The sequence below is a fragment of the Phyllostomus discolor genome, chromosome 5 (assembly GCF_004126475.2).
Source record: "Phyllostomus discolor isolate MPI-MPIP mPhyDis1 chromosome 5, mPhyDis1.pri.v3, whole genome shotgun sequence".
Classification (NCBI taxonomy): Eukaryota; Metazoa; Chordata; class Mammalia; order Chiroptera; family Phyllostomidae; genus Phyllostomus; species Phyllostomus discolor.
In genome coordinates this window covers 6,506,262-6,534,257 of record NC_040907.2, presented here as the reverse complement: position 1 = coordinate 6,534,257, position 27,996 = coordinate 6,506,262, and the positions used below count along the sequence as shown (strand labels likewise).

The 27,996-nt window shown below is 53.6% G+C and overlaps 2 protein-coding genes across 3 annotated transcripts in view; one reads left to right on the top strand and one right to left on the bottom strand.

Moving 5' to 3' along the window:
* Positions 1 to 2,135: 2,135 nt before the first annotated feature.
* UBIAD1 (UbiA prenyltransferase domain containing 1) lies at positions 2,136 to 11,667 on the bottom strand. Of its 2 annotated transcripts, XM_028512366.2 has the most exons (3): positions 11,409 to 11,667; positions 10,785 to 11,321; positions 2,136 to 4,472 (listed from the first exon to the last, which is right to left on the bottom strand). In XM_028512366.2, exons 2-3 carry the CDS (start codon positions 11,305 to 11,307, stop codon positions 3,985 to 3,987), a joined length of 1,011 nt encoding a protein of 336 aa, XP_028368167.1. In that variant the 5' UTR covers positions 11,308 to 11,321; positions 11,409 to 11,667; the 3' UTR covers positions 2,136 to 3,984. The 2 variants fall into 2 exon arrangements, with proteins under 2 accessions (XP_028368167.1, XP_028368168.1); XM_028512367.2 differs by having other exon boundaries at positions 10,785 to 11,634.
* A 3,077-nt stretch (positions 11,668 to 14,744) lies between these two features.
* The window catches only part of MTOR (mechanistic target of rapamycin kinase), a 111,368-nt gene continuing 98,116 nt past the window's right edge, over positions 14,745 to 27,996 (top strand). The window contains exons 1-9 of the mRNA XM_028511253.2: positions 14,745 to 14,850; positions 16,813 to 16,988; positions 17,612 to 17,720; positions 18,406 to 18,638; positions 19,872 to 20,072; positions 20,799 to 20,933; positions 24,339 to 24,611; positions 24,696 to 24,804; positions 27,691 to 27,877. Of these exons, the coding sequence (XP_028367054.1) occupies positions 16,827 to 16,988; positions 17,612 to 17,720; positions 18,406 to 18,638; positions 19,872 to 20,072; positions 20,799 to 20,933; positions 24,339 to 24,611; positions 24,696 to 24,804; positions 27,691 to 27,877 (1,409 nt within the window). The 5' untranslated portion in view covers positions 14,745 to 14,850; positions 16,813 to 16,826. The remainder of the gene's footprint in view (positions 14,851 to 16,812; positions 16,989 to 17,611; positions 17,721 to 18,405; positions 18,639 to 19,871; positions 20,073 to 20,798; positions 20,934 to 24,338; positions 24,612 to 24,695; positions 24,805 to 27,690; positions 27,878 to 27,996) is intronic.

The following is a 27,996-nucleotide window of genomic DNA, read 5'->3' as shown; positions in this document are numbered from 1 at the left end:
TGCCCTCTGGTGAGTCTCCCTTCCACACTGACATGGCGGTAAGTGTCCTCACCAGTCTGCCTAGTGCTTTCTGGACAAGATCCAGTTTGTTAATAACATCTTCAGAACGTGGTTCCCACGGCGAGAGGTACAACCTCTGCTGCAGCTGTTTCCAGTGTGAGAACACGTGTGTCCACTTAGAAATAAAGCTCCCCATTCCACGTTTCATATATCACGCTGTCCAAGGCCTTGCTGAAATCCCAGTGCATTGTGGGCACGGCATGCTCCTGATCGACCACTGTATTTGCTCTATCAAGCAAAAAAGGAACTAGGGAAGGAAAGGTGCCTGGGAACGGACCCAGCTCCCCACCTGCGGCCCAGCGACACGGGGATGGGCAGGACCTGCACCTTCACCGTCTGGACACTAATCTGTTCATTCCGCCTTGGATCACATTGACCTTCGTGGAGGTTAAGAGCTCATTGACTCAAACTGAGCTTTGGGCTCAGTCCCAGGCTCCGAGTTTTGCTTGTTTTAATTAGGCAGTAACAGAAGAGTTAGTAAGATAATAAATTATGTATTGGCACCTTCTTCCTCACCCCACTCGAGACCACCAGCCCTGACTTCCGAAGGCGCCCGGGTGGGGTGTTTTGCCAAGGTCCTGCCAGGGGCGGGGGAGGAGAGAGAGGCTTTGAGGAGGGGAGGTGGGCAAGGTGGGTCATGGAGGGAACGGGTGCTTCCCTGAGACTGGGCAGGAATGGGGGTGGGGTGGCAGGCACTAGGGCCCTGCAGGCCCACGGTACTGGTCAGCAGAGAGGGCTGCCGCCAGGGGCACCCTGAGCCCTTCCAGAGCAGGGTGTCCGAGAAATGAGGTGAGATCCCAGGCCGAACCTCGGCTGGAAGTAGGAGCAGAGAAGCGACCCTAGAGAGAGCCAGCCAGTGGAACAAGGGCCCAGGGAACGTCCCTGACCTCTGCCCCCTCGGGAGACTCAGGAGTCCTGGGTGACCCTGCAGGGAGGGGGACCAGCCTGCGCTGTGACGGGGGTTAAATTGCTGGCCACCTCACGGGGTGGGGGCAGAATAAATCTGACTCCCAGAAATAAAGGCACGTGGCATTGTATCCTGGAGTCATCACTAGAAGTCACACCCACCACAGCAACTGCCGCCACTCGGGGGGTCTGGCCCCTGGAGGTTGGACGGTCGATTTGGGGGACCCAGGTATATTGCCTCATGTTTACTCGTGCCAAGCTTTTCCTCTGACCCATCCAAGCAGCCTCCTGATTTGTTACAAGCTTTCCCTCCAAGATTCGAAAAACCTGCAATTTGGGCGGCCTCGTTCCCATGGGTTGTTACAGGTACCGGACCCGGCCAGCAGGGGGCAGACGCACGCTCGCTTCCGGAGGCCCCCTCGCCTGTCCAGACGGATGGGCTGATCCTGGGCCCCCTCCCACAGCCTGTCCAGGCCCCCGGGGGACTCATCGAACCCGACCAGCGACTTCCCCGCTCCGGTGTGCCACAGGACTTTTTACTAAAAACGGGCCATACCTGACTATATCGTCAGGGGCACTGACCCCCTTTTCCTATAGATTGTCGAATGAAAAAGGACAGCAGTTAACACAATGGCCATCCCGTGTGAATGAATCAAAATGATATGTTTTCTTTGGTCAGATCGGCCAAAAACACATTTTCGGTGTGCCGCAGAATGTCAGTGATTAGGTTGTGTGTGCCACGAGACGGGCAGGCCAGGCGGGCAGCCGCTGAGCCAGGCTGTCATCCCCGCCCCCCTGCTCCGCTCAGGAGGATGTATTGTCAGACGCCCGGCTGAGAGCCAGACGCCTCTGCCGACTGCATGTTCTCAATCTATCAGCGCAGCGGCGCTATCACGGGGAAAGAGACACGAAGGTGGGAAAGAACAAGGAAACAAGGTTAATTTGGCCTGGCTGGCTCTCGGCAAATCCGTACCGGCTCTGAGTGGTCCCTGCTGTCTTCTCTAAGGGCTCAACAAGTCGGGTCAAATCCTACCCAAATTCATCGCTAAAGATCGTGCGCCCCACCCCCACCCCATGCCCCAATGTGCCTGTGCTGGTCTCCTGAGGTTTAAGAATCAGAGTTCACAGTCAGACAATAAGAAGTGGGAGGAAAGCAAAGAAAAACTGGAAACTGATAAATATGTTTTTTATTAACAAGTCTAAAGAAAATTGTCATTGAATCAGGGGATGTGATACAAATTACGGCGACCTGCGTATAAAACCTGGTGCCAAGTGTGGCATTTTAGAAACATTTGTGTATAAGAATATGCATTAAAATCTGCACCAGGACGCAACGCAGAGGCTGACACCCCGACAGGAGCGCTCCCAAAGGTGGTCTGGCCTGCAGACAGCTCTTGGTCGTACCGCCACGGAGTGCGCCCTGTGGGAAGAGCTGGTCTCTGAGGGCAGGACCCCGTGAGCACCAACAGGCCACGAGCCTGGTGAGAACAGACGTGGTGCTGGGGACAAAGGCAGGCGGGAAGGGCCATTTCCTTGTGACGGGGCCCCGACCACTACTCGAGGACTCCAGTCTCTGCAGACAGACGACCCACAGGAACTCCTGCAGCTCCCAGGCAGGTTCTGCCCAAGTAAGCTGACTAACTCCAACTCAAGGAGCCAAATCATATAATCAGCTGACCTGAAGGATGAAGAACGAACTCGATGTCATTTTCTGCAGGTCAAGCGCCTGAAACAGCCATCAGAATGGTTATCACTGCAACAGGAAAATGTAAGAATGGCCTCGATGTGTTTCAGTCTCAGAGCAAACGCAGGCCAGAAGCTATACTTCGGAGGCAATGAAATGGAAAGCAACTCTGATCAGCGTCGGAACTCCCCCACCCTGGGTGCGACCCACCTTCCCACGGGCACCTGGAGCCTCTGGGAGACGCAGGCCAGCGCAGCAGCTCTGCCGTCACGGAGAGAGACACGGGCCCTCCCCGGCAGGGCCCGCCGTGCGTCTGAACGGGGCCAGGACTGGCTGTCTGCTGGCTTGTTCCTCCACGGAGGAGCTGCCGGCCCAGGTCTGCTCATCCTGTGCTGTGGCCCGGTGCAAGGTGGCAGCTGTCCCTGACTCAGGTGCTGAGCTGCTGCCCCAGCGGTCAGGCTCCAGGGACGGGAGACACACGAACAGTCATCAGGGAGCACTGAGGGAGGTGGCGGGGGCGGGGCACCAAGAGGCCTTGTGGGCTGAACGCAGCTGGCGGGGAGGGCAGCGTCCCCACAACTCCAGGGCTCCCCGAGGTTACTGAGAGGGCTGGGAGTCCTCCGGCGACCCCAGCGGGCTCCACAAGGGGGAACTACCGACTTCCATCCTGGAGCACGATTTTCTCAGCTGCCCCAGGGGTGGGTTTTTTTTTTCCTTGCCAGTCACTAGCTTGATTGTATGGCTGCAGGGTGATCTGACATTCTTCCTTGACTGTGGCGGGAAGAGAAAGCGGAGACGAAGGACAAAAGTCCCTGCATCACAATTTGGGCAAATAGCCGGGAGCCAAGTTCGGCTGTTAATGAGGGACCCTCTCAGGCAGTGGCTCAGAGCAAGAGACAGGTGCTCTCGGGATCACGGGGCCTGACACCAGTCATTACCTTACCCTTCAGGACCGAGATAACAGGGGGACACGTGGCCGGGTTACTGCCGCCCTTTCGAGACTGGAGGCCAGCTCAGGTGGCTCCTCCCCAGCCTCAGGGCCCTCCAGTCCACTTTAAAGTGACCCCACAGCACCCTCTAGTGGAAAGCATCAATGAAACAAGGGCCAAGCAGCCAGTTCACCAGCTGACACCAGAGTGGCTTTAAGATTCACCGTGAAACAGAAAACAAAAACAAAAAACGTTATCTTTAAGAACTTAATAATTTAAAAAAGGTGGGAGTTCACAAGCCACCCTTAGGCCCCTCATTCTCAAATCGCCTTGTCCCCTGAGACGCTCCCCCTGCCCAGGAGACACGCCGAGGGGCGCGGGGTGACAGAGCAGCTCCTGGTCCCCTCAGAGGCGGGGCAGACTGCCCGCCGGCGCCAGGATGATGCCGAAGACGTAGAACAGCCCCAGCAGGAGGTTGAGCTTGGCGGTCCGCTGGGGCAGTTTGTTGAAAGTCTGGCTCCGGAACTGCCTCTCCAGGGAAAAGGCCATGGGGATGGTGAGCAGCGGCAGGGCCAGGCTGATGCTGCAGTGCGTGGCCAGGATGCTGAAGACCAGGTAGGGCAGGAAGAGCAGCGTGTTGTAGAGCACGTAGGACAGGGTGGGCCCGATGAGGATGGCCAGCGTGACGATGCCCGCCTGGCGGTCGGACTCCATGTCCCTGGTGTTGTTGGAGTGCAGGATGGCCTCGGTGCTGAGGGCGAGCGGGACGGCGTAGACCAGCGGGAAGACCGCCAGGGACCCCACCTGGACGGCGTAGGCGAACACCACGGCCAGCGGGCCGAAGGTGATGAGGATGACCAGGTCTCCCAGGGCCACGTACTTGAATCCAATGCCTGCGGCCAGAAAACCCAGAGAGCCGGGGTGAGGTCGAGGGCAGGACGGAGGGCCTGTCCCTCGGACTCAGACGGGGAGGGGGTGGCCACAGAGACCCCGTCCCCCGCAGGGCCCCGTGTGGAGGTGCAGGGGACACGAATCTCTGGGCGTGCGGCCGGGGTTCAGGGTCACACCCAGTTTTTCCTTCCTACTGCCCCCGACAGAAATGGAACAGAGAGCAGCGGGTGCCCACCACACACACACACACGCTCGGTTCAACGGGAGGGCCCACCCAGGATCGGAAAGGTCTCACCACCCAGTTTTCCGGTTTCTGTCGCCCTTCCCCCCCGTCGGTAGCACCGGAGGTGCCTTCTGGTTTGGAAAGCCCCCAGTGCGAGTCAGTGGGAGTTCGGGATCCCTGACCTCCACATAAAGCAACCTTCAGCCACGTGAGGGGTGAAACTGAAAACTAGGAAGTCTCAACGCTGCTTCCCCCCTCTGGTTCCCGTCAGGTCAGACCTGAGTCCTCTCTAACTCCTCCCCCGGCACTGCCTCTTCAAAACCTGCCCAGGTCCCTCCCACCCCGACGGCTCGCTCCGGCCGCCTCACTCCATCCCCAAACCCAAGTCACCGTCCCCTTCTGTCTGGAACACGCCGACACCCCCCAAATTGCTCCCTCGGCTTCTGTTCTTATCACAACCTCCCCTCCCTCCCCTAGCCTAACCTCCACACCGAGTGATGCTTCAAAAACACTCACCTGACCGTGCCCCAGCCCAGCGCACACCTGGAAACCCTCATCCACAGTCATCCTCAGACTAAAGCCAGCCTCTCACCTGCTCACCTTCCGCCCCGCCCTGTCTTGCCCCGCGCTGCCTCTCCCCTGCCCCGACCCCCCCCACCCCCACCCCTGCTCTCCGCCCAGCTCTCCACCGGCTCCCCTCAGGCTGCTTTCAGGGCCCTGAGAACCACCCCGCCTGCTGTGCCTGCCGAACTCCGACGCACCCTCCCAGGCCGTGAAGGCCGTCCCCCAGGGCAGCTGCCCTCACCCCACACCTCGTCCAGTCAGTCCCCTTGCAGCAGGCTCCAGGGCCCCGACTCCCCGCCCCCCCCCCGAACGGATCGCATCACGCTCCCCGATCTCCAATCTCTGTCGCCCCCAACAAACGCTCCTTTTCAGGGAGGCAGGGCCTTGGGTCTGGCTCGTTCACAGCGCGCCCCCCCAGCACCTGGCACGGGGGCCGAACTGGACCCAGAACTACAGTGACACGCACCTGCAGTCCGGGACCACGGCCGGAAAGAACAGGAGTGGAGCAGGAGAAACGGGCGAGAGTCCCCCCCACACGTGTGCTGCCACAGAAGCCTGGGGAGCCTCCGGGTGTGACCAAGCTGCCAAGGCGTGGCCCCCGCCACAAGAAACCCACAGGTGACCGACGGCATGTTGAGCAGCCTCCAGTGAGAAGGGCCGGAGGTCTGCAGAGGGTCAGAGCCCCGGCAGCTGAGGAACAAGACGCAGCCAAGGTTGGGGGCTCCTGACGTTTGGGTGTTCCCTCAGCTCGATTGCAAATAACTAACACACAACATTGTGTGAGTTTAAGGGGCACAACGTGTGGACCCCACACACTCGTACGTCACACAACGGTTCCCACCGTGGCGCAAGCCAACACCTCCATCTGGCGGGGACCCCAGTTCTTGAGAATGAAGCATCCCCAGGGAAGTGTATCACACGCGTGGCCCCTGACACCCACTGACACGCTGCGAGCTCATTCTGTATGACCCAAGCAGTGTTTTGATAAATAATTTACCCGCCTGAGGACGTGCCTTCCAGGGGGCAGTTCGCTCAGGCAGAACATCAGCTCAGCTCTAAACTAGCAAACCGATGCCTCTGCAATGTCTCACATATTCAGGGGACTACAGACGTCCCCCCATCCTCACCCAAGGCCCCCAGCGATGCCTGCAACCAGGGAGTGCCAAAGTCCATGCACAGTGTTTTCTATACACACACTGTACGTACCTCTTCACTTAAAGGGAACATTTAGGGCTTCTCTTTGGCACATCCGAATATGCACCATCACTACTCTCGTACGTCAGGGCCATTATTAAGTTAAAAGAAAGGTCACTTGAACTCAGGCACTGAGATATCTCAACAGGCAATGTGATAAGCAAGGCGGCTACTAACTGGCTAATGGGCGGGCAGCGCACACAGCGTGAACATGCTGGACAGAGGGGTGACTCATGTCCAGGGTGGGACACGGCAGACAGCGCAAGGTTTCAGAAAACGGAAACTACAGCAAGTGAAACCTCAGGGAAGGCGGGGCTGCGGCGCCCCTGCCCGAGGAAGATGCCCCCCAAGGAAGATGACCGGCAGGGGCGCTCCCAGCCCAGACCTGGCGAGTGTCTCCCCTGGGGCCCACTTCTCTTCAGCTCATGTTCCCAGCCCCACGCAGACCTGAGGGCTCTGGCTGCGGGCGGAAGACACCAGCTCTAAAGCCTCGACTCTGGCCAGGCTACCCAAGAGCACCTCCCGAGGTCATCCAGCAGCACGCGCCCTCGAGGGGCGAGGAGGGTCCGAAACCCTCCTGGAGGCCTGGCGGTCACCTGACACCAGCAAGTGCTGGGGCCCCGAGGGGAAGGCTGGTGTCCTGAGCGTCCGACATGCGGCTTGCCTGCCCACCAACTCAGGGGTGTGACTCGCCTGCCCACAGACTCAGAGGGGTGCCCACCCAGGAGTTTCCTCTACGGCATCGCCGCCCCTCCGACACCATTCTCCAAGTGCACCAGCACAGCGAACTACCGGGCCAGTTCTCCGCAGAGCAGCGGAAATGAACTCGCTAAAATATGAATCAAAATGCTGCCCAGAACTCGGGGCACCTGGAACGCCCACACGCTGCCGACGGGGAAGCGCGGCACAACCACGTGGGGAGACACTCCGGCAGCTTCTCGCGAAGTTGACCTTCATCTACCCCGTCACTCAACAGTTCCATTCCAAGGCATTCACCCACGGAAAGCGAAAACAACTATCCACAAAAAGACTTGAACACGAACGTTCGGGCGTGACAGCCATAATCTGGAAACAAGCCACACGCCGATGCCCAGGCGGCCGAATACACCAGTCCTGGTAGGTCTGTACGATGGGCATCGCGAGGCGATACAAAGGGGCCACTGACGCCCATCGCAGCAGGACCAATCCCAACAGCCTTGGGCTGAGCAGCAGCCAGGCCCAAGGGTCCACACCCAATAGTTCCACTTACAGGACGTTCTAGAGCAGGGAAAACAAATCTACGCACAAGAACTCAGAACACTGGTCGCCTCTGGACAGGGGTGGGGAGCGTGGGGACTGATGGGAAGGAAGCACAAGGACACGTCCGAGCGTGATGGGAATGCCCTGGCGTGACGGGGTGTGGGTCACACACACAGCGGTGGGTGGGCACCTGCCGAGGTCATCACACCGGGATGCCGAGGACCTGCGCACTTCGCAGTACGACGTTGATGTGTAATCGGCAATGTCACGGAAAACCCGGAAAATCAGACTCTGTCATTACTGTGCTCAGTACGTTTCATGCCCCTGTTTGTTCATTCAGTAACGATGAAGCACTGACCACGTGTCAGGCACACGGGTTTGGCAGAGAACAGAGACTGAAATCCCTATCCCCAGGCTGCTTACAGTGTAAGGCGGACGGTAATGAACCAAGTCAGTACTTGTTTGTGTTAAAAGGTAATTCTCGCTGTCATGAAAAAGCAGAGAGGAGCATTAGGGAAGGCTGGAGTGGGCGGCAGGGAGCATGGGAATCAGGGTGCACGTGTTTGTGTGTAACTGTGTTCTCTCGCAGCTGCTGCAAAAAGCTTTGCTTTGTCATTTTGTTGTCAATAGGATACTCACTAAACAGCTGACAAATGGGTGGAGGAGGTCAGAAAGGGGATCACACAGATAGAATGGGGAAGAGCATTCTGAGTCCAGGAAACAGACTCCTCAAAGGCTCTGTGGGGCGGGCGCATTCCTGGCCTGTCCTGGAGACAGCCAGGAGGGCAGTGTGCTGGAGCCTGTGGGCAGGACGGAAGACGGAAGGCAGAGCGGAGCTGGGCGGACTGGAGAAGGTGGGCAGGTGACGGTCCTGGGATCACTGGAAAGACCTTGGCCTTTACTCTGAACACGATGGGAGCCCTTGGAGCATTCTGAGCAGGCGACTGACATAACTGCCTTATGTGTGTGCACAGGGTCACTCTGGCTGCTGCCTTGGGAGCACCCGACAGGGACGGGGTGGGTGCCGGAGTCTGTGAAGAGCCTGCCGTGAAACTCAAGAGAGGAGAGCGGCAGTGGCGGAATGTGGTGAGCAACGGTCAGATCCCAGGCGCATTTAAAAGCAGAGTCAACGGGATCTGCTGACAGACAGGATGCAAATGAGAAAGAAGAGTCAGCACGACACCCATGATTTCAGGGTGACGTTGCCGTCGACTACGCGGGGGAAAGCTGAGGGAGGGCAGGTTTCTTTGGGGAGAAGGTCAGAATTTGGTTTCAGACGTGTTTAGCTGGAGACGCCTGGAGATCTCTAAGAGGAGTCACTGAGGAAGAAGCCAGATGTGGGTCTGGAGTTCGGCGGAGAGGCCTGGGCCAGAGGCATAAACCTGTGGGTCACCAGCTTAACAGACAGCATCTGGAGCCATGCGACTGGCCCAAATCCTGAGAGGGGGAAGTGAGGGCACAGGAAAGCGGTCCAAAGGTAAGCCTGCAGGTTGGGAACGAGCAGGAGCCAGCACAGGAGACCGAGGCCCTGCAAGGCCAGCATGACTCAGCCCCCTCTACCTCTCCAACTCTATCTCCATTCTCCCTCCCGAACAGACTGGCCTTCTGGAGCACCCTGGAAGATGCCAACCTCTCCTGCCTTCCTATGCATTTACATTTGCTGCTCCTTCAGCCTTGGAGGATTCGGCACCTGAATCAGACCCCAATTCTGCCCCACGGCTGGCTCCTTATCCATCAAGTCCGAGTTTAAGCGTCACCTTCGCAGAGTGGGCCTCTCCCCCCACTACCTCCTTAGACATTCTGTCACAGTGGCCACTGCTTTCCCTTACTGAACTTTTTACAAGTGGCTGTCAGGACATCAGTCTCTTGGTATTCTTTCTCCTCCAGATGCCCCGTCACAGCTCCCTTTGCCCGGTCTTTCTCTTCTTTTAATGTCCGAGTGCCCGGGACTGTCCTGGTCCCACTCACATCTCTGTCAACACTCCCTCCACTGGTGGTCTCACCCTGTCATGCAACTTTATCTCCGTGCCACGGATTCCCAAGTATCTGCATCTCCCACTCAGACCTCTCGCCTGAACTCAGACTCTTGTATCCAACTGATGTCATCAGGATACCAACCCACCCTGACTTACCAGGGACTTTAGTGGTTTCGGCATCCAAAGTCCCACATCCTGGGAACCCAGCTTTCACAAGGGCAAGGGTCTGTGACTGCTGTGTTCACAGAGAACAAACAGTGCTGGCACATAATAAGTGCTCAATAAACAAGGCTGAGCCACCTGGCCATCACGACCTTAGCCAGCCTGCTACAGTGAGTCACCTAGCAAACTAGCTGAAGAAAGCACAATTTTGAGCTCTTCAAAGTGACTTTCACTTAAATTTGAAACTGGCATTACAGATATGACCAACAAAAAGAAACTAAAACCAATATATATGGAGATGACTCATGTATATATATATGAGTCGTATGACTCATGGAAGGTAAAAATGCAACTGCAACTCCAAAAAACCGTTTTGTGCAGTGTATGTGTCTGGTCATCACTCTTCGTGTAGTCAACGCCCTTGGGAAAGTCACATGAAGTGTTGGTTATGTACATGAATATATATACACAGTATGTGTGTGTTTGCACGTATATATCTATGGGTATATATACACATATATATATGTATATACGTCTAATACCCATAAGCCAAGTCAGGATCTTCTTAATCTACTGCTCTTGAAAATAACCCACATTGCTCTGACCAGTGTGGCTCAACTGGTTGGAGCATGACCCCCCAAAGAAAAGGTCGCTGGTTCGATGCCTGGTCAGGGCACATACCTGGGTTGCAAATTCAGTTCCCAGTCAGGGCGCATTCAAGAGGTAACAGGTCGATGTTTTCCTCCCTCTCATTCTCCCTCCCTTCCCCTTTCTCTACGAATAAATAAACAGAATCTTTCAAAGTAATCGACATGACCCACACACTGTCGATTTCACACAGTGGCCTGAGAAAAGAGCTTTTGACATCAGTCCTCTACTTCTAACTTCTACACAAAGCAGTAGTTTCTAAGACATGCAACTAAGGCTTCCAGCACAGGTATCAGGGCAAGTCTTACCTCCTGTGTAGAGAAAGGAGCCAGACAGGCCTCCAAAGTAGATGAGAGCCAAATGCTCCAGCTTCAGAGGGGACAGGTAGTAGAGGCAAGCGGCACAGACACAGCCCAAAGTGTAGAGGAAGACTCCAAACCGGACAACATCCTGGGGTTCCAAGATCCGGTCCACCAGGGTCCTGTCATCACTCTTTTTGTGGTCAATGCCCTTGGAAAAGTCATAGTAAGTGTTGACCAAATTGCCAGCCCCGTGCACAGCCAGAACTGCCACGGCACAACCCACCAACAGCCTGGGATCCAGGTAGCCCTGGGATCTATAGGCCAAGGCACTGCCCAGGGCTACCGGGGTGAGTGAGGCACTGAAGCTCCAGGGCCGCAGGGCCAGCACATAGGACGCGCACTTCTGCCTCCAGGAGCGCGGGAGGGGCCTGTCCCATTCCAGACAGTCGTTCCCCAGCAGCTCCCCGTCCCCGGCCGTCTCTCCCGCCTGGATGCTAATCTTCTCCCCCGGGTCCTGCGAGGCCGCCATGAAGGTGCACGTGGCTGAAATCAAAGTTAACAGTGAGCCACCCACAAAAGAGCGACTGCCAGTGACTTGGGGAGGGATGGGGCGGGGCGGCGGGTTCTGACCTTCCTCCAGTTCCGCCCCGGGGCAGGGCGGGGGAGGCAGAGGGCCCCGGGGCAGCACCAAGCGGGCCTGGCACCCCACGAGGCGCAGTAGCACCGTTCGAGCTTCCTGCCACTTGAGCGGAGCCTGTCTCCGAACTCCAGCCCGATACTAGAGCCCAAGGTTGACAGGCGGCCGCCTCCCCGGGGCTCCTGGGGCTCTTGGGGCTCCTGGGGCCGCCATCTTGTGCGCCCGCCTCTGGAGGCCGGCCGGGAAACAAGGGCTGACCGAGCGGGCCCAGCCGAAAGGGGCGGGGCAGGGGCTGGGGGCGGGGCCGGGGGCGGGGCAGGACGTCAACGCGGAGGTCCAGCGTTTTCCTGGCCGCGGGTCTGCGCGGGGCAGCTGGGGGATAGGCTTGGCGGATACAGCCTCGTTTAAGAGTCACAAGATCCACCACCAATAAGTGTGGCTTTCCGACTTATCAAGAGCTTCATTCACCGAAATAGGACGCATTCAATTTTTTTCGTGCGGTATGCATGCAACAAGTATAAATACTCCTATTATGGCAGATTTCGAGCTACCAAAGTATGTCACTCAAAAGCCAGGAAGAGATGAGCAGCCGCACGTTGTCAGATAGTATTCCCACTTCCCACAATGCAATAACAACAAATGCAGACAGCCCGAAGAGCATAAATGATAAAATGTAGCAATTAGGAGGTAATGAGCTTTCAGTATTTGTTACTTTTGTTTTTAATATCATTTGTCTAATTGTAAGTTTTGTGTAGTTTAACTTTGAATAATGGCTGTTCTTAATGACTGGCTCACAAAATTCCTAGAAATTTAACTGCCTCTCTCCAGTCAGAAGGAGCTCTTCCTGGCTTTTGAGTGACATTCATCGGTAGCTCGAAATCTCCCACAGTAGGAGTATTTATGCCACGCAAATCAGCAGATGCTTGATGATTGTTTTGCTGATCATCTAGACTTAAGAAAGTGACTGAAAACAGTTTATCATGCAGTTTAAACTTAAAAGTGTGTTAACTCAGTAGCCGGTAGGTTGTGAATAACAGCAACAAAATTTGGGGAAATGTTGTTCCAGTATTGGAAAATTATTATTTGATTCGGCAAAGAAGCCTTCATATCATTCACAAACTAGTGAAATGTCAAGATCTCTCTTTATTGTTTCGCTTCTCCTTATTCATTAATGTAAAAGAAACTATCGACCAATATTCCTGTTGGAACTATACTCATTGGTCAATTGCAACCATAGGGAAGCTGCACAATATCCAAAAATAAAAGCATACTGCTAGAATCAATTGGCTATGTGAAATTTACAATAAAAAGTATTGTGTAGTTTATTATGTGTAAGTGTATGCTGCACATCCTTTATATCAGTGAAAGTTATAAATCAAACATTATACACACACACACAGACTGACTACATAATTTTGCTATCCAGGGCAAAATAAAAATGTGGGGCCCCTTATGCAAAACTTGTTAAGAATTTCAGGACAGAGCATAATGACCTCACACATCACAACCACCAGGAAGCCAGCTCTGCATAGACATACCTCCCTACCAGCAGCTGGTTGTTAATTTACAACTTTAGCATCCAGCACATATTTGCAATGCTGGCCAAACGCAGGTATCCTATGCTACCAAATAGGACAAGAGGAAGAAGCATGTATTTTTAACTCCTCACTTACCAGCTCTATAACTCACTCCCCCTGTATGCCTGCCAGTTTACTAATGGATAAAGTATAAAATGGGAACAATACGACCTACTTTGTAGAAACATTCATAAATAACAATAACAGCATTTATTGACTGTATGTGTCATGTAGTGTTTTATGTACTTTACATGCATTATTAGCATTTAACCCCCACAACAGTGCCTACCACGGAAAAGTGGACCCTGAGAAAAAGAAGATACCTACAAGAAGGGCTCCTGGTGGTCCCTAAAAAAATACAAACAACAACAGAAAAAAACAGAGCCTAACAGCCAGCCATTTCTAAACTGGGGCCACTCGTGCAAACTACACTTCAGGGAGAAGCTGCCTGCCTCCACCGGACTGCCTGCCTGCAGTGTGCTCCTGCCACCTGAGCCAACCTTTGTGATGGAGTTCCGGGTACCCATTTCAATCACTAGCACTGAGGTTGTCTTTCAACCAGAGCTGGGCGACCATATCCCCATCAACATCTTCACTGGCCAATCAGAACAGCTCCATTCTGGCCAATCAGGAAAATGCCTTTTGGACCAATCACACTGTGAGGATTTGGAATCCTTATCTGCATAAGGACAGACCAATCAGGGACCAGGGGCTGGGCTCTCTGCCTATATAAGTCAACTCCACTGACACTCGAGCAGTATCCTTTCCCTTGAAGGCTGTGTTTGAGAGAGTGAGAAACGGAAGTCCCAATGTTTGTATTTAGTACACAAGTAATTGATGGTAATGTATGAAGAAAAAAAAAAGTATGCCTTTTCAAATTCCAGTATATCTTAGTTATACATTTTCCCCATGGTAACAAACACATAAGAAATTTGTAAATGTTTTTTAAGGGTTGTATTATACTTACATTGTCGTGCAACATAGTTTTTAACAAATTGTGAACCCTTTTCCTTCTTAGAAAATATTCATTTGCAATACTATTAATGGCAACATAAATTTCCTTTAATATGAGCTAATCATTTTAATCAGACTCGTGAAATGTTTAGGAATTTTCAATATTTATTATAATAAACACTGATTTTTAATCGAAATGTAGTTAATTGCTTTTTGAAAAAGTTTTCAAAGTGATGTTTTGAAATTACAAGATCGTTTAGTTAAAATTTGGCTATGGTTTCTCCTGAATGATGTGAGCTAGATACTTTTGGAAAAGTGGGAAATTTAGGTAAAAACTTTCCAAATGCATATTACATTCAACAGAAGAGAAATCACGTTCCAAAACTCCGAAAAGTAATTTCAGGACGCTGGCACAGCTCACATGTCCTTTCATAAGTATTCTGGGAAGGGTCGCGAGCCTCCGCCTACCGGCGCTTAGCACCATCTCAGATACTCTACCGCGGACTAAGCACGGTTGCACGCCCCCGACACAGAGGGGAATTGTAGTAGCGACGCACCGGATGTGTGCGTGGAAGTGACTGAAGTCAACTCACGGCGGATTGGTTCTCCCGAGTGCATCGAAGCTTCTTTTCGCCTGCCACTGGCCGCGTGGTTTGTCTATTTGAACAGTCCCCGCCCCCTGAAGAAGCCGGTCCCGCAGATTCGCTTCTCCTTCATTACTATTGGTCGCTATTCCAGTCCATCGTCTTCTTACGCCTGTCGATTGGTCCTTAGGCCTGCGAAACTGCCCTCCTTCCCGCCCGGCTTGGAGGACAGCGGGGAAGGCGGGTGGTGGGGCCGGGGGGCCTGAAGCGGCGTTACCGGCGTTGGCGGCGGCAGCTGAGGCCTTGGCCGAAGCCGCGGGGTGAGTCAGGAGCCCGGCACCGACCCTTCCAAGGCGACGGCATGTCCAGACCTACAAGCCAGCCTGGTCCGTGGGGTGGGCCCTGGGGAAGCCGCCCGTCTGGGACGTGGGGTCCTCTGAGAGGCGGCCTTTCGGACTTGGGGCCGGAGCCCTTGACCCCTCACCCTGTGAGGCAACGCCCACCTCCTCCCGGACCCCCAGGAGACTCCCGGCCCCTTGAGCCTGCCTTGCGTCTCTGGCGCCGCGAGGGCCGGCCCATCTGCCCCGGTACTACCGGGACGCCTTTGCGTCTCCGTGCCCGTCCGTCACCACCTACAAATGGTCCTCAGAGGGGACCACCGTCGGTGTAAGCCTCTTGCACTCCAGCCCGGAGACTTCTGTAGGACCCATTCCGGGAATCTAAGCTCGGTTGCATCCGTGGGTTTCACCCTCTCTGCCTCCCCAGCCCCCATTCCTAGTTTCAGCCACCCAACTTGAACTTCTGTAAGCCCTAGCCGAGAGACCCTTAGGATATTTGACTTCCAGTATTTTGATCGAATTCTGCATAGAGCAGACGGCCTATGGGCCTTAGACTTAGAAAGATAGGCTGGTTCTTTCCGGAGACTGGAAATTCCTCGCCAGCCTCCCTCCCTCTCATCACAGACGCAGTCACACACTCTGGAGGAGTTTTCGCTCATCAGGGACCTCGGGTTTCCTCTCCCTGGAAGTAGGACACTTCCTATTGCAGTCATTTTCTTGGCATTAGAGTCTTTAAAAGCTTTTCAAAACCAGTTATTCCTTTTTTTTTTTCTTCTCGGTATTGCACAAATTCTTTAGAAAGGAAAATTTGAAAAATTGACTTTCTAGTATAATATTAGTGGACATACCTAGGATAGGTATGTACGTTGCTCACCTAGCAGTCTGGGCTGAGTGGTCTTGTGGCCACTTTATTATGGTTGCCTGATCATTTGTATTTCCCCCCAGACTGTAAATTCATTGAGGGAAGGGATAGTACATAATTCAGGAATGAATGAATGGTCTTGGGAACTAATCTGTCTCTTTCAGCTCACACTTCAAGTACTAGTATTCTGTAGAACTGCACTGTCGAATGCAGTAACCCCCAGCCACATGTGGCTCACAGCTCTAGAATGGGACTAGTCCAAACTGAGATTGTCATAAGTGTGAAATGTACACTAGATTTTGGAGACTTGGTACGTAAGAAATGAGTATATCCGTTTTTTTATATTAATAACTTTATTAATATAAAAAAGTCATTGAAATTACATTTTGGATATATTGGGTTAAATAAAGTATTCATTTCACCTGTTTCTTTTTACCTTTTTTTGATACGGCTACTAGGAAATTTCAAACTACGTCTGTGGTTTGTGTTTTATTTCTGTCGGACAGTGCTGCTATAGAATAATTCCGCCCTTTACATTGAACTCTTTGGGGAAGGAGGCAGTCGTAGGCATGTTTCATTCGCTCGCCTCCCCCCACCCTCCATACTTTTAGTGCCTGGCCCTGCGCCATGTGCGTAGTAGCCGTAGTGACAGTCGTGGCTAACAATGGCTAAGCACTCACTGCATGCCCAGCCCTGTTGTAAGTGCTCTTTAACATGTACTAACTCGTTCATCCTCGCGTTCACCTGAGGAGTTAGGCGTTATTATCCCCCTATGGCGGTTGAGGAGACAGACATTTTAAGTATCTTCTCAAGGTATAAAATTTGGGGCTGGACTCAGACTTAGGTAGTCTGGCTCCACGGACCACAACTTGACCCTCTTACTCTGCTACCTCTTTTAAACACAAATCCTCATTGAACACATGGAGGCTTTCTACGGGTTCTTCGGTGAGGTCTCCCCGCCATGCTCAGGTCCCCTGCCTGATGTGGACGAGGTGGAGATGTATGTTGAGGAACTGGAGTCAGAAATAAATTTATCACCATAGTTTGCTATCCAGAATGTTAACGGAAGCTTCTCTCCAAAGAACCTCAGGGCAAGATGCTGGGGACCGGGCCTGCCGCCGCCACCGCGGCTGCCACGACATCCAGCAACGTGAGCGTTCTGCAGCAGTTCGCCAGTGGCCTGAAGAGCCGCAATGAGGAGACCAGGGCCAAAGCCGCCAAGGAGCTGCAGCACTACGTCACCATGGAGCTTCGAGAGGTCAGGGCTTCCACGGCCGGGGCCGCCCGTCATGCAGGGTTTGGGCTATGTGCGCCGTGCGGGTTGAGATTTCTTTGGACGGCTGAGTAGGATTCTGTTTTAGAAAAGCACGCAGGTATTCACGTCCATAGGATGTGCCAGTTCCTTTGCAGCAGTCACGCGGTCCTGTGGCCTTCCTTGCGTGGTGGTGACACTTCAGGAGTCCGTGTAAAGCCAGCTGTTGTTAATTTTTTTTCTTTTTCCCACCACATTCCAGACCTTTGATTCTTTCTGCCTGACAACACAGTGGTTGGGATGGGTTTGGGGAGCTTAGGATTTTTTAAATAGAGACTAGCTGGAGGTTAGGGACAGTGTCTTATTCGTTCTTACACGCCTAGTACTAGGCAGAACCAAGGACACAGTGTGGCCTGCCTTGGAACGTTCTCGATAGTATTTGTTAAATAAATAGATGAATTGCAAGTTCAGTTGCTCTGCAGTTTCAAACTAGAGAATGGGCAGCACCTTGGTCGTGTTCAGTTTGAACCGCACTTGATGGCTACCGCTCGGGTCCTCACCTTTGGGAACCACCCGCCACACCATCAGGGGGGCATCAGACACTGCTCTGAGCACACCTTCCTTTGCAGATGAGTCAAGAGGAGTCTACTCGCTTCTACGACCAGCTGAACCATCACATCTTTGAACTGGTTTCCAGCTCGGATGCCAATGAGAGGAAAGGCGGCATCTTGGCCATAGGTAAGGACAGAGTCTGGTGACCATATCAGCGGTGCCCCCTGCACCCCACGTGTGCTCTGCTGCTTACTAGATGATTAGTTCCTGTTTGTTTACTGAATTTTAAGGAGTCTTGTGGCTTTCAGTGTGCTTATTCGGGTATTCTAGCGGCAGTCCTGTCATAGAAGCGAAGCAGGCGTGTTCAGATACGGAGTCTCAGAACCATTCAGTGACTTTTCTAGGGCTGGACAGAGAGCCAGAGCTGAGACAGGAAGCCAGCGTTCTTTCCACCACTTGTAGTTTTTTGCAGGTTCTGGGGTTTTCTGTAGAGTGACATTTGAATAGTCAGGCTCATGAATGGGAAAGCAGAGTTGGGGCAATGACTGAAAAGGCAGGTAAATTTCCAGTCTCCAGGGTGGTCATCTAGCCTGTGATTTATTATTCAGCCCCAGTTCCTTTTCCTTTTCTTCTTGGGAAAACAAATTATATATATGTGAAAATGAGAACACCTTGCTTTATACACATAGTCCTTGTATAAATATCAAATCTGTTGGTTAAAATGGAAGTTGTCCGCATTCCTTACCATCTGGAAAGGGCAGCGTGCGCTGGAGGTGAAGGGGAAGAGTCACTCTCCAGCTTTCCTCTCCAGGCAGCGTGCCTGCCTGGCCAGCGGGTGTCCGTCCTCACCTCTTGCCTTTCTCTCTTCCAGCCAGCCTCATAGGAGTGGAAGGTGGGAATGCCACCCGAATCGGCCGATTCGCTAATTATCTTCGGAACCTCCTCCCCTCTAATGACCCAGTTGTCATGGAGATGGCATCCAAAGCCATTGGTCGCCTTGCCATGGCCGGGGACACTTTCACTGCTGAGTACGTGGAGTTCGAAGTGAAGCGAGCCCTGGAGTGGCTGGGTGCTGACCGCAACGAGGGCCGGAGACACGCAGCTGTGAGTGCCTGCAGGAGGGGCGTGGCACGGCCTGGAGGGCGGTGGCACTGTGTTGGGGTCCCTCACACAGTGTGCTTAGGTCCACAAGGGACAGAGAAGGAGAGGGGACACTGCAGGCAAAGACACTGTGCTTCTCAGTGGCCTTAGGTTCTGCCCTGCATCCTTTGTCTTCTCCCTGAGCTTTGCACCTGAAGAGGATACTTTGAAGTTCTCTTTTGTTCTTGGAGAGGCAGCCCTGAGTGAAGTGTTGGTTGTGACCTCTGATTTTCTAGAATTAAATTGCCTCCTAAGTAGTAGGCACCCCCCTGCCTGCTACTAGCAAGAAAAGCCACAGCCAAAAGGTGTACAAAGCCCCAGACACCTGTACTGTCTGCACGGTCCCCTCCGCGTCTTGCCAAGGTCTCTGCTCGCACGGTGGGAATGGGGGAGGCTGGGATTAAGAGAGGAGCAGGGGGAGGAGGTGCCTTCGCTACCCCTGGTGGGAAATTCGGTCTGCTTTGTTTATTTTTTAGACATTGGCTCATTGGTTCGTACTTAGCCCAAACTTCCTCTTTTCCCATTGGCTGTTCTGCATTTTGGGAAGTGGTGGCCTCTTACCCTCTTCTTCTGGGGACACATCGTCACTGCTTTTTGATGGGCTAGCGCTCCGGGCTGTGAGACGGCGGAGAGTCTGTCTTTAAGAGAGGATTTGGGTGTGAGTTGGGGGGCCCCAGGCATCGGTCGGTCCTCTCTAGCCAGCTCCTTCCGTAGGAGGCAGCACCACACGGAGGGAGCATGGTGCGGGGGAAGGACACGTCTCTGGATCCTGGTTCAAGTCTTTGCTTTGCCAATTCCTAACTGCAACTTGGGGCAACCTCCGACCTTTAGTTTTTTCCCCTGTCAAATGAAAATAATAGTAAGACTAGGTATTAAACAGGACTTTTCATTCATTCAATAAATGTTTACTGAACACTTGCTGTGTTCTAGGCACGGTTCCGGGCCGTCAGTATAGCAGTATACAAAGCAAAGCATGTCTGCCCTTCCAGGGCATCTGTTCTGACATTACAGGCAGGCCATGTAGACACCCAAGGTGATGACCATGGAGATGTGTGAGCAGTTTCCTTGCCTTCCTTGAGCCCCAGAGTTTCCAAGCCGGTGGACTGGGCTGGTCTGCTCTTTCCTAACATGTGTAGGCCCCAGGAAGCTAGAGGCTGCGTCCCTGATGAGCGTTCTGAGTGTGCCTTCTTCTCCCAGGTCCTGGTTCTCCGTGAGCTGGCCATCAGCGTCCCCACCTTCTTCTTCCAGCAAGTGCAGCCCTTCTTCGACAACATTTTCGTGGCTGTGTGGGACCCCAAGCAGGCCATCCGTGAGGGAGCTGTGGCCGCCCTTCGTGCCTGTCTGATTCTCACCACCCAGCGGGAGCCGAAGGAGATGCAGAAGCCCCAGTGGTACCGGGTGAGGCGCTGGTTCCTTTCCGGCCGCCGGCACGCATGTTTATACAGAGTATCGTCGCTGGGCCCGCAGCAGCAGCAGGCCCCTTGCCCCATAGCAGGCATCTGTTTGTTCTGGTCTCGAACCTAAGCTCGGTGTAAATCAGCTGTCGTTGTATTTCAGTAAAGCAGAGACCCGCTGACAGCCGTACCATTCTTTTGTGTACCGCTGAGGGTGAAAGGAAGACACCAGGTACACCGTGACTCGGTGCCTTCTCATCAGCTCTGCCAAGATGCCTCTTTTCAGAGATGTTAACATACAGAAAAACGGGCATCTCAGAATTCAAAACGTATAATTGGTATCCATTTAGAAAGTGCTGGTCCTCTCTCCTCTGAAATCTTGAGTCCCGCGCTGATTGCTGTTGATGACAGAACTCACTAAGGAGCCACGCGCAACAAAAAGAGCCCTGAGCATGGGGTTGGAGACCTGAGTTCTGGTCTTGGCTGTGCTCTGTGACCTGGGACAGGTCACGGGATTTCTTTGGGCCTCTGTTTTTTATCTGTTAAAATGGGGATGTAGTGGTATCTTCCTCGGGGTTCATGAGAGCCCGGTGAGTGGGGGTTGGAGATACCGGCACAGGGCGCTGAGCAGGCATGCTCATGTCTCGGAGCCCCCGTGGGGATGGGGTTTGCCTGCGCGCTGTCTAACTGTGGACATTGGGGAACTGAGGCATTGTCCGTCTCTACATAGCACACGTTTGAAGAAGCAGAGAAAGGGTTCGATGAGACCTTGGCCAAGGAGAAGGGCATGAATCGGGACGACCGGATCCACGGAGCTCTGCTGATCCTCAACGAGCTGGTCCGAATCAGCAGCATGGAGGGAGAGGTCAGACGCCGTGGCGGGGGCGTCCGCGCTCCTCCCGAGCCGCTCTGCGGGCAAGATGGGGCGAGGTCCCTGTCCTCACGGAGCTGACATTCTCTAGGGGAAGCGGGCAATACAGAAATAACGAGGTAGTTTAGATAGCAACAAGTTCTGGGAAGACGTGGGAGGAAGGGTAACGGGGGTGGGGGTGTATGGCTGGGGGCTCAGGGAAGGTCTGTCCTGAGGGGGTGACGTTTGAGCTGAGACCTGTAGGACGTGGAGGAGCCAGCCTTGCCGGAGATTATGTTCCTGGCAGAGAGGCTTTGACGTGGGAGAGAGTTTGACGAGCTCAAGGAACCTGAAGAAGGGAAGCGTGGCTGGCGCACCCTCAGCCAGGGAGGAGGAGGGAGGGGCCAGACTGGTAGACTCGTAGTTCTTGGAAAACATCGGCTCTTATTCTGATCTTGGGGGCAAACACTGGAGATGTATGTGTTGGGGGGAGGGGGATGTCATCCATTTTTAATGATGCAGGAGCTCCTTGTGGGAGAAGCTTGTGGAGAGGCAGGAATGAAAGCAGGGAGATCAGTTAGGAGGTGGGTTAGCTCGAAAAGCAGCTGCAGAAGTGGGTTTAGGTACAGGACTTTATTAGGGGAATGCCTGCGAGAGCAGATGGGGGGTGAGCTGCAGGAACCCAGACCTCAGCGCACCGCTGACCCTGAGTGGAGGGGGAGGGGGAGGGGGAGGGGAAGGAGAGCGGGGTGGAGGTGTCTTCATCTGTGCCGCAGGACCGCCTCGGCGGCCAGAACCGCCTCGGGAGGCCGCCTCAGCGGTCCTGCGGTGCGCGCTCACGGGCAGGGAGCAGCCCATGGAGCATGTGGCCTTGGCTCAAGCATGGTGGTGGGTTTCAGAGTGCAGCTGGGGCCCTCGAGGGTGGAGGTCCCAGTCCGAAGCTGCCACAGGGGGCTGTTATGGTGGTCTAGGTGAGCCTCGGCAGTGGCCTCAGCGAGCACGCAGACAGTGGAAGTAGTTGGGCTTCGGATGGAGGCAGAGCTCCCCCGTGACTCTCGGCGGGAAGCTGGTTGGTGTGAAATGTCACCCCAGGGCTTCCTGCTCCCCCAGACTCAGTGGCTGCGCCCCAGACGTGGGGCGTCGGGGGCAGCACGTGCTGCCCTGTGGGGGGCAACAGGAGGGTCTGGCTTTGAATCCCAGCTCCTCCCTATACCCTGTGACGTGGGGAAACCACTTCACCTTCGTTCGTCTTGTTTTCCTCACTTTTGACGGGGATCTTACCCCATCTATCTCATCGAGTTCCAGGGAGGTTTCTAGGTACATGTGCAGTGCCCAGCACAGTACCCGCTACTTCGTGGGAGTTCCTTACGCGGTAGCCCTCAGAGATTTGCCCACCCAAGTATAACGTGGTGCTCTCCACGGTAGCCCAGACGGCTCTGGGATCCTTGTTTCCTCCCGGTAAAGCGAGACAGTATTGCCTGACTCCTAGACTGAAATGAGTGCTGTTGCGATGGTGCTTTGTAAATTACCGAGAACTATCCAAGTGTGAGGTATTGTAATTCCTAATACTGTGGGCAAGCTACATCCTGTATTAAGAGCTAGAATAACGCAGCATGAATAAAACATCACATCCTAGCAGGGGGAGACAGACAATGGGTGGATAAGTAAAGCTAAATAGTGTATCATGTGCTGATGAATGCTGTGGAGAAAAGCAGGGCAGGGAGTAGGGGTGCTAGCATGGAGTAAGGATTGCATTTTAAACTGTGGTGACGTTTGAGCACAGTCATGAGGGGGTGAGGAGAAGCCACACAAGGACCTGGGGGAGAGCAGTGCAGCCCATTGGTTCTGCAGGCGCAAAGGCCCCAAGGCGGGAGCACGCTGCTTTATTTGGGTGATAGCAGAATCCACGTTGTGGCTGAGCAGACTGGGAGGAGGGGGAGGTGGGAGAGGGCGTCAGAGCAGCACCTGGGGCAGGGAGGTGGCATGTCACACGGGGCCTCAGAAGCCACTCTGGAGACTTTGCATGGGAAGTGGGAAGCTACTAAAGGCTTTTAAGCAGCGGAGTGACATTGACTCGTTTCAAAAGGCTCGCCTTGGCCACCGTGTTGAAAATGGATCGTCGGAGGGGCAAGGGCTGAAGCAAGGAGCCTAGTTCGGAGAGAACTGCAGCAGCCTTAGCAGGGGACCTTTGTGGCCCTGGACCGCAGTGGGAGCTTAGAGGTGCCAGCAGCGGCTGGATTCAGAATTTGGGGTCTGGGGGTCAGTGGGAGAGAAAGTAGAGTGGAGGTGTTTGACCCGAGCAGCGGGGAGGGTGGAGTTGCCGATTCCAGAGGCTCCAGAGGCGGAGAGGCTGAGGTGGGAGGAGCAGGTTTGGACCGCCTCAGGGTAGAGCGGCAGGAATTGGCTCTGAGCCCGTCAGGCATAAGGTGCCTGTTGGGAGTCTGAGTGGAGATGCTGAGTAGTTCTGGGAAGAGGTAACTGAAAGACATAGATCTGGGGGGTTGTTGGCACACAGGTGTTATTTCAGGTCACGAGGTGGGGTGACCACAGGGAACTAGTGGAGCCGGGGAAGAGAGGGGGTCTGAGAGCCGGGAGTCGGGAGAAGAGGCGCGGCCAGGGTGGGGGTGGGACCGGAAGGCTACAGGCCCAGAGAGCCAGCGAAGACAGAGTTTCAGGGAGGAGGAAGCAGCACGTTGGGTCAGGGGCTGCAGACAAGTCAAGAAAGACGAGGATTGAGACTTAATGATCGGATTTTGGCAGCATAGGAGTCACTGGTGACCTGGACAAGAATAGTAGACAGGATTTTTCAGGGGGAAAAATCTATATTGAGAAAAGTTTGAAAATTCAGAAAATTGTTTTACATCCTTTTTATTTTGGCCTGTTGGAGGGTGGCTTGCTAGGCAGCCCTTTGAATACAGAGTAGGTGTGAGTTCTGAGTCAGTCAGGTTTTTGCACATGGCCTGTGGAATTCCTAGGATTCAAAGAAAATTATTTGCCCAAGTTGTTTCTGCCAGGGTTTCTGGCAAGGAGGAGGAAAGCGGACCGTCCGTAGCCAGGTGCCGGCGTGGGGCTGCCCCTCGGCTCGGCAGGAGGCTTCCTCGCCAGGATGCTGGGTCTGCAGACCCCGCAGTGTGCGAGCCAGCTTCCCCGAACCAGCCTGGGGTGGGAGGGCGAGTCCTTAGCAGCCGGCCCCTACTGCTTCTTTATTGCCCAGCTGGTGGTGCTCTTTTGCCTAAATCAGAGCAAAGCCAGGCCCCCTGCAGGGTTCTGGGGAAGCCGCAATCCTGTAGCTGAAGAGTGGCCCCCCTCCACTTTGGAGGTGGTTCCCTTTCTGGGTCAGGTGGATGTGTTGCTCTGTAGACTCACAGTGCTTGGGCAGATGCACCTGTGGGTGAAGGTGGTTCCCCCCACATGTTACAGCGCCTGAGAGAGGAAATGGAGGAAATCACGCAGCAGCAGTTGGTCCACGACAAGTACTGCAGGGATCTCGGCTTCGGCACGAAACCTCGTCACATCACCCCCTTCACCAGCTTCCAGGCTGTACAGCCCCAGCACTCCAACGCCTTGGTGGGACTCCTGGGGTACAGCTCTCATCAAGGCCTCATGGGGTTTGGGGCGTCCCCCAGCCCTGCCAAGTCCACCCTGGTGGAGAGTCGGTGTTGCAGAGACTTGATGGAAGAGAAGTTCGATCAGGTAGGTGGCAAGAGGCCCGCTTCCTCTCCTCCCAGGCTCCACACCTCCCTCCCCTTTGCCAACCCTGTGCCCTTCCTCTCTCAGGTGTGCCAGTGGGTGCTGAAATGCAGGAACAGCAAGAACTCGCTGATCCAAATGACGATCCTTAACTTGCTGCCCCGCTTGGCTGCCTTCCGACCTTCTGCCTTCACAGGTGAGGAGGGTGTCTGTGGGAGACGTCACCCACTCAAGGGGAAATGAATGGACAGGTCATTCCAAAAAGTGTAATGGACAGGCCTGCTTCCCATCTGAAGCAGGGCCAGCCAGGAGCTAGTCTCTGGTTTCTTTGCCTCCTGTCCCATTTCTGTGGTACCAGTTCATGTTTTCTACAGTTGGCTGAGGCAGCAGGTGTAAGGGCAGTCAGAATGCGTAGGCAGAGAGGTAATTCTAGAGCTAAGCAGGTTCTCGTGTTTGGAACGAACACGTTCATCAGTGAACTAAAAAGAGACAGAAGGGAGGGCAGCTTCGTTGTAGATGCTGCAGCAGCCTCTTGGGACGGGGGATTTGATGGCTGTCCTGCTTCCCCTCGGAGGTGGTCACTGAGATGGCTCACGACTGCCCAGAGAGGGGGGGCGCTGCATGTCCCAGGGGCAGGTGTCATGGACAGTAGGAACTGTGGGTTCCCATACTCCTGCCCTGTGGTCACTGGGCAGTGAATTCCTGGCTCCCGGAGGTGGCCCAGCTTGGACACTGGCTTCCTTGAGGCCTTCCTGGGTTGCCCCGGCTGGAAGCGTCCTTTCCTCTTCTGTGATAGCCCCCCGCTGTGCAGATGTGTGGCGGTCAGACCTGGGGTGACCCCTGCCTCTGTCTGTAACCTCGAGCTTGTGGACGGGATACTTGACCTTCCCCGACTGTGGCGTTAAAACAGTCCCTTTGGCCCAAGGTGAACTGCACTAATGCCTGAGCACCTGCTCTAAGTGTCTGGCACAGAATAAGCCCTCAACATGGACATCATCATCATTATTATTGCCTCTTCTGGCTCCTTCAGTCCATTTTGGAAATTAGGTAAAGGTGAGCATTATACTATTGCTCCGGTGGCCTGTTCATATTGATGTCCTGCTGCACCTCTGTATTTGCCCCCGTCCGGACGTGTCTTCACTTCACTGCGGGGCATGTCACCTGTGCTTACTAAGCCCTCAGGACCAAGTGAGAGCCAGGAGCGGAAGCAGAAGGCCAGCCTGACCCCCGGCAGGTGCCGTTCCCTGGCACAGACGCAGTTTGCGCCACCCTGCCCAGACGGAACAGCAGGAGAAACCCGTAGCTGTGGGGCCGTTAGGTGCACTGGGTGCGAGGGCAGAGCATGTTGAGTCAGAACAAGACGATTAGCCGCATAAAACCACTGAACCAGGAAGAAGTGATTCTATGAAAATCACCCCTATTTTCCAGCTTTCCATTCTTTTTTAATGCCCCTGTTTGGTAGAGCCGTAAACAATCTCGGGTCGAAAGTCTGTGGTTCAGAAGACACCAGTAACTAGGCCAAATTTGATCAAAGTCGTGTGCGTTGTGGAGGCCAGCAAGTTCAAAAGGCTGCCTGGCAGCAGGGTGCGGAGGCTCCAAGGGCCCCCTTTGATGTGGGTTTTTGTTGTCTTATTAAATAATGCACTAAAAGATGCCATTGAAATTCGGCCTGGGCAGCCTCCACAGTGTGTGCCTCATCAGAAAAACGCCGCTTGTTTAAAGCTTGCAGTTTGGAAGCCGTTGCTTGAATTTCCTGACCATGTCAGCTTCGGTAACATCAAAAACACCCTAAGATCAGGCTCGAATCTCTAACCAAGTCAGATCCCTAATGTCTGCGGGTGCTAAGTCCAGAACAGGAAATTCTCTGGAGTTAAGCTGCTTCCTGCTGAAAGGCATTTCCCCTTTGCAAAGGTCTAGTTCTCCTTGATGCTCTGTGATGTTAGGGTTGTATGTCCTTAGTCTCTGACCGTTTTCGAGCCCCAGCATGCTTTAATGTCATATGACCGCAGGGGCCGTGGGAGAAGACGTTTCTCATTAGAATAAGTGCAGTGACGTGTGCGTGCTGTTGGCGAGTCTAGTTCACTGTGCTCTGGCTGCGCTTCAGTCGCCCTCGACACCCCGGACTCCCTAACGGATGCCTGGTCTCTCCCTCTCTGCTGTTACGTGCTTCTGGGGCACAGACTTGGGGCCAGTGAGATGGAAGAGAAGAAATCTAAGAAGGGGCAAGGATCAAGAAATTCCAGCCTTCAGAGGAGTAATAACACTTGAGCTTTAATTGCCCGGGAATTGCCTGCCCGTGCACATTGGCTTGTGTAAACTTAATGAAAATGCACACGTGGCCTTCCAAATTGCAGGCTAAATCTTGTTCTGTTGAATGTAACTGCAGCAGAGATCTCCAGGTAATAGCAGTGGTTTCTCGGCCTAAGCCAAATGGAATGGCCTGTGTATTACAAACAGTATTTAATGTTACTTTGAATTGCAATATAATATAAAATAGTTTAGGTGGTCTTCTCTTTGTCTTTAAACAAGACAGCATATATTTCTCAAATAGGAGGATGTAATCTCTTCCTCAAAATATAACAGTGGAGACAATTATGTGATATTATTTTTTTGGAGACCCTGTAAGTTATTTTTTTTATTGAAAGAAAAAATCTTACAATTTTAGTATTTTCAAAAGATGTATCTGAGAAGTGATTATTAAGCATAAGTCTTTGGTTAGTACATCCTCTGAATTCTTAACATCTTTCCAACAGGCTTAATTTCTTTTTTTTTAAAGGTTTTATTTATTGATTTTTAGACAGAGGAGAAGGGAGGACGAGAAACATCAATGCATAAGAGATACATTGATTGGTTGTCTCCCACACGCCCCCAGCCGGGGACACTGCCTGCAACCCAGGCATGTGGCCTGATGGGGAATTGTTCTGGTGACTCTTCGGTTTGCAGGCCCTCGCCGAATCCACTGATTGAGCACCAGCCAGGGCCTTAATTTATTCCTAAACCTACGTGTTTCATAGGAATCAGACCTTCGTTTTATAGACCAACCCTGACCTTGAGCCATACACTTTGTCTTTTCTGTGCTCAGATACCCAGTACCTCCAGGATACCATGAACCACGTCCTAAGCTGCGTCAAGAAGGAGAAGGAGCGCACGGCAGCCTTCCAGGCCCTGGGGCTGCTCTCCGTGGCTGTGCGGTCTGAGTTTAAGGTCTACTTACCTCGCGTGCTGGACATCATCCGAGCGGCCCTGCCCCCGAAGGACTTTGCCCATAAGTAAGCATCGCTAGTATGATTCCCCTGTCCACCCCATTTGGTTGGAGAGGAAGGATGCTCCATCTGTTTCCATGGACCTCAAGCCCGTTCTCTGCTTCTTTAACTTCCATAGTCTAGCC

What these genes read in the sequence shown, in the direction of transcription:
- UBIAD1 (XM_028512366.2), bottom strand. Translation starts at nt 11,307, where the DNA reads ATGGCGGCCTCGCAGGACCCGGGGGAGAAGATTAGCATCCAGGCGGGA. An exon ending in CTCCTTTCTCTACACAGGAG is followed by an intron (nt 4,473 to 10,784) that starts GTAAGACTTGCC and finishes TTCTGGCCGCAG; the next exon opens with GCATTGGATTCAAGTACGTG.